The following is a 12,184-nucleotide window of genomic DNA, read 5'->3' as shown; positions in this document are numbered from 1 at the left end:
TTGCCACCACATGAGTCTGTCTCAACAATGATCTGAGCTCCAACTTGTTTTTTTTGAGCTTTCATTGCTATAGTTTATCATCCTCAGATCTGTATTAAAATACATCTTTGTACAAAGTAGCCTTCTGTTTTGGAGAAGCACCATTTGGTCAATATTTTTGCTATTAACCTACTTGTTCTGCCTGCACTTATTTTGCTTTCGTTGTTACTTGTACTGACTCTTAACTCCTGTTTTGTTTTGGTTTAGCTTACATCTTCTGAATATATAAAGGCATGCTTATAGGAAACAGAAGCAGGCATAGTCCAACAAGTCTCTACTCCAGTCAATCCAATCCAAGTCAACCCTGAGAGGAGTGGCTACCAGCAACAAACTTATGCAAAGGCAATTGGTCAAAATGCCCTGAGACACCTACAGAAATTTCATGAGGACATTCCCTGACTTGTCAATTCTTCAAAGAGTGGAATCAATGATTATCATGTCACCAATCATACACCCCGCTCCTAGCTTCTGCTTACTCAGAATCTGAGACACACCATTCGTAAGCACACACTTCTATCCTAAAGTATAGTGATCTGTTTCATGTTTGTCATGAGTTTGTCTTACAACCTATTCTTGACAGAACTACTTTCTAAATGAACTTACTTGTAAAATCCTAATTCTTACACATATGTTGGTAAACAGAAATAATAAAAAATGACTTAGAACAACTGCCATTATGAGGAACTTCTGACATGACAAATAAAACATTCTTGAGAGTCTCTAAAGAAGTAACAGACAAAAGACAGAAAGAATACTCAGCTTCTCTGAGAACTCACAGTACTATCTCCAAGATAATCTCTTTCAGACACTCTTCAGTCCACTTCCAAACCTTCAGAAACCCAATCTTCCTTGAACTTATCTCCACCAACCTTTATCTTCACCATTCACTTAAACTCACTTCTGTTCCTTCTACTCGTTCCCCTCACTTCTCATATGTGCCACCTTTTGATAAGGGGTAACAATAACAGGAAAAGATACATCTCAGAAGAGGAGCAATCACATCATATAATATCTCCTTTAAATTGCAGGAGCAGAAAGCAGATCTATAGGAGGTAAATTTAAACACTAAAGAGTCAAGTTGAGGGTATAAAGTATGGTTTTTCTAAGTCTTAGGAAAGATTAAACTTGCTGGAAAATTCAGGATTTTATTTAATACTATTTTCCTTCACTAGGAAATATATACCAGCCAGTTCACTTCACTGGTAACCACTAAGATTGAAGGGGAATGTGTGTGTAAAAAACAGTAGAGTTGGAAAAGCCAAATGGGAATTTAAATAAACTAGCTGTCAATATTTTTTAAAGACTTTAAGAGGGCAAGAAAAATAAGAAATGTACTACATAAAAACTTTTCAGAAGCCATTCCCTAGGTTTAGAGATACATGGAGAAGAGAGTAATGAGAGAGAGCCAGAAGATCCTGGGCTGTCAGACCACATCCCCTGTATTCCCAGCTCTTGTTCTGGGAAGAGGTCAATCTCTCTCCTGGGTGGAAGAGAGGCAGCTAAAAGTGAGGTTCCCTGTCAGGTCCAAGCCTGGTAATCCTTTTTTTTTTTAAGTTTTTGATTTTTAAAAAAATTTTTTTAACTGAAGTTTTGTTGATTTACAGCATTGTGTTAGTTTCTGGTGTACAGCATGGTAACTCAGTTATATATATATATATTCTTTTTAATTATAGGTTATTACAAGATACTAAATATAGTTCCCCACAGACATGGAAGCAACCTAAATGTCCATCAACAGATGACTAGAGACTAGATAAAGAAGTAGTGGTGTATATATACATATATACACACACATACACAATAGAGTACTACTTAGCCATTAAAAAAAAAAGCCTGGCAATCTTAAGATAGAGTGGACAAAGATTCAAATTACTAAAATAAAAAAAGATTAAATATTTATGTGATAGCCAAAATGCTTTTCAAATAGTTTATGATTTTTCAACACTATGAAAACAAAGCTCTCAACTTCCTTAGATAGCTCTTTAAAAAACTGACAGTACATACATGATTTGTTGCCCAATGCTACCTACTGAAAATGTCTTGTGTCACAGACAGAACAGAACTGCAAAAATAGACTAGCGACTGACACATATTAGTTTTAAATTTAAATTAATTAAAATTAAAGAAAATTTAAAATTCAGTCTCTTAGTTTCCCTAATCACATTAAATTTTCAGTAGATGCATACAGCCAAATGGCTACCCTACTGGACAATGCAAATGTTTCACTGTTTAGAAAATGTTATCAGACAGCCCTGATTAGAACCTAGAGGAAATGCTTTAGCAGATACTCATACTAAACAGACTGCTATGACTTTAGTTCTTATGTAAGGATCTCTTATAAAACAAAAGACATCCATAGAGCAGTTCACAGTTCCCAATGCAGATGTACAAAATCTTATCTTCAATTCTAAAAAGAAAATGGGGACAAATACATATGACTTCTATTTTCCCCAATGTTTCTTTTCAAAAGTTGGGTCAAATTTACTTTATATATATATATGAAGTACATACACACACACCATAAATAATTTCCCAATAACCTATAATGGAAAAGAATCTGAAAAATAATATATATGTACAACTGTAGTTTGCTATACACCTGAAACATTGTAAATCAATAACATTTCAATTTTTAAAAATGATGTTTAAGATGAAATCTCATGCAAGGTTTACTCATTATGTACATGAATATATTTGAACAGATTGACAGAATTTTGAGTTGATAATAAAGTAACTACTTGTAGGCTAAGAACTGAGTATAGTACAATTAACTTTTCAAATAAGGAACAGATTTTAAGGGTTAATCTGTAAGAAACATTTAAAATACTTCCACGAGGGCCTCTGTGACAGCAACAGTGAGTTATCTATGTCAGGTCATGGGAGGAAAAAAATTCTGTTCTTGGTTTTCCACCCTTTCTCTAACAAGATCATTCTATGCTTATATGGCAACAACAAATTTTCATTCAAAATGGAAATGAGAGAGTAATGTGGAAAGACTTTTTTTCAGTGTCTCTAAGGATTTTTAAATACCCATTACCTTTACAAATAAATTTCTGTCCTATTATTCAGTCTCTCTTCTCCTTTCTGAAGTTCAGTTCTCTCTATTCTCAACTACTGTTCCACTTTTCAATTTATGTTCTATTGCACTCTTCCTAAAATTCACAATTCCAAAATCTTTCCCTTCACCTCACTTCTAAACTCAAGATTCTACATAACTATGGTAAACCATATTTATTATCTCAAAGTCACAGCATAACTTTAAATACTTTAATTTCACATTTTTCATGTTTGTTAAATATTTGTTAGACTTGCTGATTACAATTCCTTTCAGTGCCCTTACGTGTCCTTCTACTAATAGCAATAAATGTAGAAAATTTTACTAATATATTTTACAGTATTAGTTTAAATTTAGTGTAACCCGAATCAATTTTTGCTAATACAAAAGCATTTACCATTCTGAGTTTTTTCAATTAACCTTCAGTCTAAAGCATGGGTAAAATTTAAACTAACTCCCCTACAAATACTTGATCTAAATTAAACTATATGATAATATTGAAAAATTTAGCTTAGCCCAAACTAGCTTGTTAGCAGCCCAATTTACTACAAAGTTATGAATTTCCTAATTGTTATCCTGACTGTACTGTAAATTTCTACTTTTATCCTTTTACACTTCACAGAATGGTAGTTTAAAAGTTACATAAAAGGGGGATTGCTTCATTATCCAATATAATCACTCATCTCTGCACATTCAAGTTATGATATTATTTCTCAACATAAGAATAGAAATACAGACTTACCAGAGGTTTATATTTCTTTTCAAGAAGTCTTAGTACTGCAGTTCTGCTATAATATGCGTGCTAAAAATTAGGAGCAAAATGATATTTATACTCAAGCTAAACCATTCAAAATCTATTTTTCCTGCACCATTTCTTTACAATAATATAACTTACACAATAACTGTTTAAATTTTTGTCATCAGTGCAAAAGGTTTTTCATACACAATGAATTATGGGCATAGCAATCACAAGAATGCATTTTATATAAAAATGATCATTTACTAACAGGCTAGTAGAAAACATTCTATCCTTCAGCTGTGTCCAGTTACCATGCTAAGTTATTTTAGAACCAAAAACATATCTGACTACCACTGTATGACAGAGCCTAAAGGAAAGATTAAGAAGTGGGAGCGGAAGAGGTGGGAATTCACAACTTGCACAACGAAGAGGATACTGTACTATTTACACAAGCAGGAATTTGCCAAGGTTGAATGCTCTGAAGGGACAGTATCTTAATCATTCTCTGCCAATCATATTTTATAAATTATTCAAAACGCCAAAAAAAACTCTCCCTAGAGCTAAGCATAGATCGAATTAAAATATTCTTTTTATGCATTGCACAAAGCAAGGGGAAAGTTTATATAAGTATTACTGATGTTCAATATAATTAGCCTTCAATGTAGTTTCTTCATTTTACTTAAAAAAATAAATAATATTCTGTAAAAACTATTAGAAATGCAGGGAATAGAAATTAATTAAATGCAGTTTCGGTTAATTGGGGGTTAATCAAAATTCTGTGTGTTTCAACCCTTGAGGCTTAAAATGTTTTTAAAAACCCAGTCAGCCTTTTTTCAGGTTTGGTAAGAGAAACATGTTGATCTACAATTAAACTGTTGACCATGTTCTGAAAAGAAAACCTCACAGCATATCCCTTAGACCAGAGTCAACACACCACAACCCTCAGGCCAAATTCAGCTACCATCTGATTTGGTAAAAAACGTCTTATTGTAACAGTCACAGCCTTTCATTTGTGTATTATCTACGGATGCTTATGTGCCACAACAGAGAGTTGAGTAGTTGCAACAAAGACAAGACAGTCCACAAAGCCAGAAATATTCACTGCCTGGTCCATTACATTAATGCCACCATCTGCCTTATTATGAGTGGAAAAGAATACGATAAATTTTTATGAATACTGGACCACACTTGGGGAGCTGATTTAATAATTTTCTATAGGTTAGTTTTCCTATGATGTGTCTCATTCTCTTAAGAATCAGGTGGTGACAATAAAAATGTTAAGGGAAAAAGTTAATTATAAACTCTTAGGATAGGCTATGATTTGTTAAAATTTACCTTCTAGGTCTTTTTAAAGCATATAACTATATAAGACAAAAATCTTAAAAGCTGTTATCCCTATGTTATAGAATTAGAGAAATTTAATTTTAATTTTGCTTTTTCATATTTTGCATATTTTCTACAATATGGTGTAATTTAATAGTAAAAAAAAGAAAATGGTTAAGTGTTAGATGTGAGGAATAAAAGGTTCAGGTTAAATTACACTGAGCAAGCATTTATCAAACGTATACCACACAGGAGAGGTAAGTGCTAAGCACTAAACAAAATTGTTTTGGTTAATTGGGCATTATATACAGTTTAAATAAAAGGCAAAAAAAAAAAAAAAAAAAAGCCATCAGCTAGATAATGCCAAATTGTGCAAATTGTGCTAAGCAGTAAATGAACACATTACTGCTTTGCATGCCAAGTCACAGCCTCAATCTCTCCCTTCCCCACTGCAATAAATACAGGTTGAGAGGGACAAAGATATAAGAACGCAAGCCAACACGGCTACCACTACTGCCAGACAAAGACCACTCTTATTCAACAGCAGGTGAAGGAGGAAACAGTACAAGGCTCTTGTAATAGTTTCAGTTCCAGGACAGTGGTGAGCTCCATAGGAAATCACTAGCATTCAGGTAAAAAACACATTTTCCAAACTGCAGGTTCAGGAGGTGGCAAATGAAAAGACGTTTTCAGACATCTAAGCCAGAGAAAAGTGAGCGTTGAACCCTTAATGTTCTACTACATCTGCTTAAAAAATTTGCTGTTTTTAAAATAAGACATGATTTTGGATCGGTCATTCAGTTTAATAAAGTCAAATGAAGTACCATTTAAAATTCTATTCTGGCTCTGTCACTTACTTGTTACTAAACAATCTTGAGCACGTTACCTCTCTATGCCTCAGCTGCTACACCTGTAAAATGGAGTAATAATACCACCTATCTCATTGATTGTTGTAAGAATTGAGTTAACACACGTAAAAGTAATTAGAACTCTTAGCATACAGCAAACACTCAAACAGCAGCTATTCTTTGAAACAATAAAGCAGTTGCAATGAAAGGTATAAAAACATTCCACATTTTCTTACCATCCACTTTTTGAACCACACAGCCTTGGTATCAACCAATGCAAGAAAGTATATCGGATCCAAAATCTTTTGTGAGACAAGATGGCTCTGATCATGTTTAACTGATAATAAAGACAAAGTACTTTCCACAATTTCTTCCATGTACCTTTAAGTTTGAGAAAGAAGTGATTTTTAGAAAAAAATAAATGCTATTATATATAATACTAGTGATATCTTATATTTATGGAATGATAAAGTAATCTTTCGAAACAACATGTTTTATATTTCAGTAAATGGCAGAAGTGGGATTCACTTCCAATTTTTTCTACTCTAAAAACATGTTCTTTCTACTTCAACACTAGCTATCCAAATTTAACTTTCATTTTTAGATCCACAGTTACTCTTACAAATCTTACTAAAAATCTTAGAACTAAAAAGGGAAAAGCTTAAGGAACATTTAAGGAACTTGACCAAAGTAGCAAAGACCAGTAATAAAAGAATCTGAGGCTACCACACTCTCTTTTTACTTTGTTGTAATAATTAAATGATATAAAATGATACCTGCACAAAGCTACTCACATAGCTAAGCACAAAACATGGAAAGCTGAAAAATAAACTAGTAATCCTTTCCTGATCACATAAACCAGTTAGGACTGTCTCTGCTCTCTGAAATGTATGTGAACAGTAACACTCCTAATTTTATGTTGGCATAAATTAGGGGGCTTACTTTTCTGGGTGTCGAATCCAGAAACATGGAGCCTCTTTCTGATACTCATTTAGGAGGCGAACCTACAGAACAGTACATAACCATTTTCAAAAAGTTAGAATTCTTAAATTTAGAATTATTTAAATAGAAATAAAAGCATATTATAGTAAATGAATACCTTTTTAAGTAAGCGGCTCACATTAGGATTAGTTATATCTATGCCAGTTGAAAGAGTAGGAATATGATTTTCTCTAGAAAGAAAGTATAACTCCAAATATTTAGCTAAAAAGAAAAAGTAAAAATAAGATCATACCATTAAATGCAGTGCATTCTGGAAAAGTTATTTCCTATCCAATTTTCTTAAGTACAAGTTTTAAAGTTTTTAAAATGATATAAGAAACATACCTAAGCTCGTATAAATTTCTTTGGTCGTATGTAACGGCGAAAGTGTAAACGTTTGCGCATAGAATTTTAAAATCCGGTCCTATGGAAATGAAACAACATTTGTATCCAAGATTCTTTTAGTTTTATTTTTGTAAGAATCATTTTTCAATTAGTGAAAAACTTAGAAAATAAACACAAAATAGACCATTCAAAAACTTGAGTAGAAATGTAACTATAAAAACAGCACAGTCTTGTGTTGGTCGGCAAAAAGTAAAACTGACTAAAACTAAGAGTCAATCTAATACAGCAGTATATTGTTGTAAAATCTGGTAATAGTAGATACAGACATGGGGGCCACTGGGGTGAGGTTCACTGAAGGAAGGAAAAATGTAATTTGTTATAATTTGACATAATGTAAGGTGTCAAAGAAACAACAGGCATACTAAATGTTTTTTTTAAAAAAACAAACCACTCCTTTCCAAATCCAGTCTTTTTGTTTTAATTGCTTACATGGGTAGTTTCAGTAATTAGACTTTTAGGACTTCAATTAGTTTTGCCTATTCCCAAGAAAAATACTATATTTCAAAATTTCACATTATTAAAACAAAAAGTAGAAAAGTAGAAACTATCACACAACATAAACGAATTAAATGAGGTGATAGATGTAGTCAGTATCTGGCAGTAGTAGGTACTTAGAAATAACAGCTTACCATTTTAATTTCACCAACTTTGATGAGATTAATCCTAAAATATTGAAATTCAACTTTCCATTAAATAAAAATATAAAATTCCCTCTAATATTCTACTCTGGGGAAAGAAAACAATGACACAGATACTTGGATATCCCTTTGCAAAATGAAACAAAATACATAAGGTAACGCGATCTACTATTATTTGGCAATGAAGTGTGATACTGATCATACTTTGAATCTAATCATGAAATAGTAAGTTAATTCCGTTAAAGAAAATCTTGACAATTCAAAAGCTGGAACTGAAATTCCGCAAATATTTGAGCTATGATTACAGAGCATTATAACCCATTTGCTTCTAGAACGGTAGAAAAACAGAAATTTTTAATACTCCTATAAGTATTTCCTTACAGTAAACACAGGATCAGGATCTGAAAGAGACACTGTCAGTTTCTCACAGAGAGTGGTCCAATTTTCACAGTTTAGTACATCAGAGGGTGGAGCTGAACATAATGTTTGCAAGGCTTCATATTTCACCTGTAATTTTTTAAAAGAATTTTTATTAATACCCAGCCACCAGAATAATAGCAATTCTCCAAACATTAACAAACACTGAAAGAGTAGAGTTTGGATAATTGTTTTTAAAAGTCAATTGAGAATCAGATGCCCTTTTATAAAATAATTCTTGACAACTCATTTTTTAAAATTGTTAGGCAGAGAAAAAACAGGTTGTTATTTTACGTAACGCAAAAAATTAAAACACTAAGTATACTATGAGATTCTAGGTTACATGTCTAAATGGAAGAGGAGGAGGGATGGTGGCCAGATCTGAATTACCAGAGAAAGGTATTCCAGGGTCCTCTTTCCACAGACTTTCCTCACTTAAACAGAGCCCGTATGTGGTCTCACAGTTTGAAGACTTTAATTTTAAAACACTGCCCAGATACACCCCTGGTAAAGCATTCTCATTCCAGGAATATGAACAATTCTCACAAAACAATTGTAGAATAGACTACACTGTATAGCACAGGGAAATATACACAAAATGTTATGATAACTCACAGAGAAAAAAATGTGACAATGAGTGTGTATATGTCCATGAATAACTGAAAAATTGTGAACACTGGAATTTGACACAACATTGAAAAAAAAAACCAATTAATTTGAACTTGTTTTTGCTGCTACACCGTATATTTTCTGATCTTCTAACCACTGAAGTAGAGGGGAGAAAGTCATTCATCAATGCGATGCAAAACTGAACTTCTGAATTTTCACAGAAAACTTATTTCTGAATCATTCTTCTCAAAATCCATCAGAATTCACTCAAAATTGTATCACCCAAGGGACAGCAGTGGCAAACAGCTCTAATCAAAAATGAAGCAAAGCTTCTCCCCCACTAACACTCCAACTAGTGACTAAAAATACACTGAATTCAATCTGTTCCTCAAAATCTGGTTGTTTCCTAGGTGAAATAACTAAAGCCTAGGGAGGGGAAAAAAAAAAAATTAAGAGTCAAAGACAAGAGCTAAGACCTCAAAAAACCAGGCACTCTGAATCAGGGTGTCAAGTTTTAGATGAAACAGACAGAATACACATGTTTAAAAATGTCCGTATATTCACATGAAAGAACTCCTAAATACAATTTTCTTTGTGATAGGAATTAGGGGGATTATGAAGAGAGTAAAAACATTAAGTAATTTCTCCTCTTCAGTTAATTTTTAGGACAAAATTCCATTAACAATTTACTACTTGCAGAAGTAGAATAAAAGTTTCTGAACAAATATAGATTTCCAAATAATCCACTTAAACTAAAGACAGTAAGATTGTTATCATATAAAGTCAGGTCCCACTGCCAATATCTGTTGAAACATTTACTAAAAACTTAGAAAATAAATCAGAAAGTGAAATGCTGAGAGAAAAAAAAAACTAATCTGTGATTCTTTTTATAAGAATAAAAAAATCAGTGGGAGTATATCATAGCTATTCATATAGTTTAAAATGAATGGAAAGTTGAAGAAAAACAATGTACTTCAAAAATAAAAAAATAAAAAATTAAATAAAATAAAATTACAATAGCAGGGCAGGGGTATAGCTTAGCGGTAGAGCGTGTGCTTAGCATGTACGAGGTCCTGGGGTCAATCCTCAATACTTCCGCTAAAAACATGGTTTCAATGACCATATTACATTATATATAAATTACCTCAATAAAAATATTTAAAAAAAAATAAGACCAAATGGCAAGATATAACAAAAGTCTGAGGTATTTCAAATATCCTATAATTTTCTATTTCAAATGAAATATACTGACTTACAAATGAAGTAAGACTTCATAAACAATTAATTTACACAATCTTACACAATATAAACAGGCACAGTTCAATAAGGTTGCTTCCTTAAAATCTTTTTTTCTAATAAATGAACACACGTGTCAAAGTTGCTCACATTTTCCAGAAGTAGAAAGAGCATTAAATGAAGATTTTTTTTTTCTTCAAAGATATCACTGAAGTTTCACATACAAAGTGACAGTGGAGGAAAAGTTTGGGGGAAACTGCTCATAACTTCACCCCTTGAAAATTTAAACTAGAAATAAAAATTTCCTCTTACAAACCATGACAATTCTCCAAGGAGAGCCTCTCTTACTCTGTGACCTTCTATTTCAAAAGGGAGGCATAGCAGGAATATCAGTCCACAACTGCCACAATATTAAAGGACTATCTTCAAGAGAAATAATCCAGCTGCTACTGATTATAATCTAACATATTATAAATATATATATACATGACTGAACTTGACAGCTATCCTTTAAACTTACCTCTTTAGGTTGTCCAGGATCCAACTGGTCTAAAATCAACTGTAATTTTCCTTGACAAAATTTGTAACTCTGTAACACAATTGGCAGAACATTCATTCCTTCATTAATTTAGGAGACTTCCAGAAGTATTGTTATAAATGATTTTTAATATAATTCTAAGCACAAAATGCATTCTGAACAAGAGAAGGGGATATCCATTTTGATTTGGCAACAAACTTAGAATTTCTGTATCCCAAGGCATTAAAATGAGAACTGAATATCCCAGTAGGACAGTGTACCTTTATGTATATTAAGGTTATTATTTGCTAAGCAACTGCAACATGTAGACCATTGTAAGACTCAAAACACAAAAAGCTAAAAACATTTTGTCCCCAGGAATATGAGATATATGAAATAAAGATAAAATGACACAAAAAAAGAAGGCACTAATGGTACCCTAGGCATAACTATAAAGCTGCTTGAACTTTTTTGTTCCTTTTCTTTCCCGTACTTTTCCTTAACTTTTCTCCATGCCTTCTCATAGGTGAATCATTTCTGAGGTAAAAACTTCCATCTAGAAAAAAGTTTATAGTAGACCATAAGCTGTTTTGGAAAAGTAAAGAATCTTTTTCTTGCCAAAGCAAATTAAATACAAATAATATCTAAAATAATCCTCTAAAAATAACAAAGCTGTCATTATTATGTAACAAGCCTCATACTATCTCAATTCACAATGATTCTGAAATATGGAAGCCAAGTCACCCAGCTATCAGAACTCAGATTCCCGTTCTCAATAGAGACCCTCTTCTCTCTGCTATTTCTACTCTCTTAAGGTAGTCTCACCCAGTTCTGAAGTACGTCATGACAACTCAAATTTATCAGTCACTCCACCTCCAAAATGACATATAAAATTATCCTCTCAATGACTCCCCATGGGTGTCTACCAAACATCTCAAACTTAACATATCCAAAAAAGAATTCTTGATTTTTTTTTTTAATCCCAAATCTGCTCCTCCCTCAAACTTCCCCATTTTGGTGAGTGGTACTACCACCCATCCAGATTTTTGTCTTAGATCAAAAATAGGAGTCAATCTTGACTCCTCATGCCCTCTCATTTCCTACATCCAATACCATGACAACCCCCAACTTTCACGTATCATAATTCCAACTACCCGTTACCACTTCCCTGCTAAAACCTTAGGACAAAGCACCATCATCAACTCTAGACTACTTAAATTCACTCTAACTGGTCTCGCTGCTTCTACTATTATCTCATTCCACTCTACGCCATCATCCTCTTTAGCAACAGACGAAGCTTCTCAAAATTACAAATCAAGTTTTTTTATCTCCCTTACTCAAACCCCACAAAAAGACTTCCTACCTCATATTCCTACC

At 32.9% G+C, this 12,184-nt stretch overlaps 1 protein-coding gene across 2 annotated transcripts in view; it reads right to left on the bottom strand.

Moving 5' to 3' along the window:
- Window positions 1-12,184, bottom strand: part of TBC1D32 (TBC1 domain family member 32) — a 130,601-nt gene that overhangs the window by 99,717 nt on the left and 18,700 nt on the right. The window contains exons 5-11 of one of the 2 annotated variants that reach the window (XM_010979170.3): window positions 10,811-10,879; window positions 8,410-8,535; window positions 7,331-7,409; window positions 7,104-7,207; window positions 6,947-7,008; window positions 6,241-6,385; window positions 3,837-3,896 (exon numbers count right to left, since the gene is read on the bottom strand). In XM_010979170.3, coding sequence (XP_010977472.3) covers window positions 3,837-3,896; window positions 6,241-6,385; window positions 6,947-7,008; window positions 7,104-7,207; window positions 7,331-7,409; window positions 8,410-8,535; window positions 10,811-10,879 — 645 coding nt within the window. The remainder of the gene's footprint in view (window positions 1-3,836; window positions 3,897-6,240; window positions 6,386-6,946; window positions 7,009-7,103; window positions 7,208-7,330; window positions 7,410-8,409; window positions 8,536-10,810; window positions 10,880-12,184) is intronic. The other variant, XM_031456232.2, reaches the window with a different exon arrangement.

The sequence above is a fragment of the Camelus dromedarius genome, chromosome 6 (genome assembly GCF_036321535.1).
Source record: "Camelus dromedarius isolate mCamDro1 chromosome 6, mCamDro1.pat, whole genome shotgun sequence".
Lineage (NCBI taxonomy): Eukaryota > Metazoa > Chordata > Mammalia > Artiodactyla > Camelidae > Camelus > Camelus dromedarius.
Note: the sequence above shows the minus strand (reverse complement) of the source record. Positions and strands in the feature narration are given on the sequence as shown.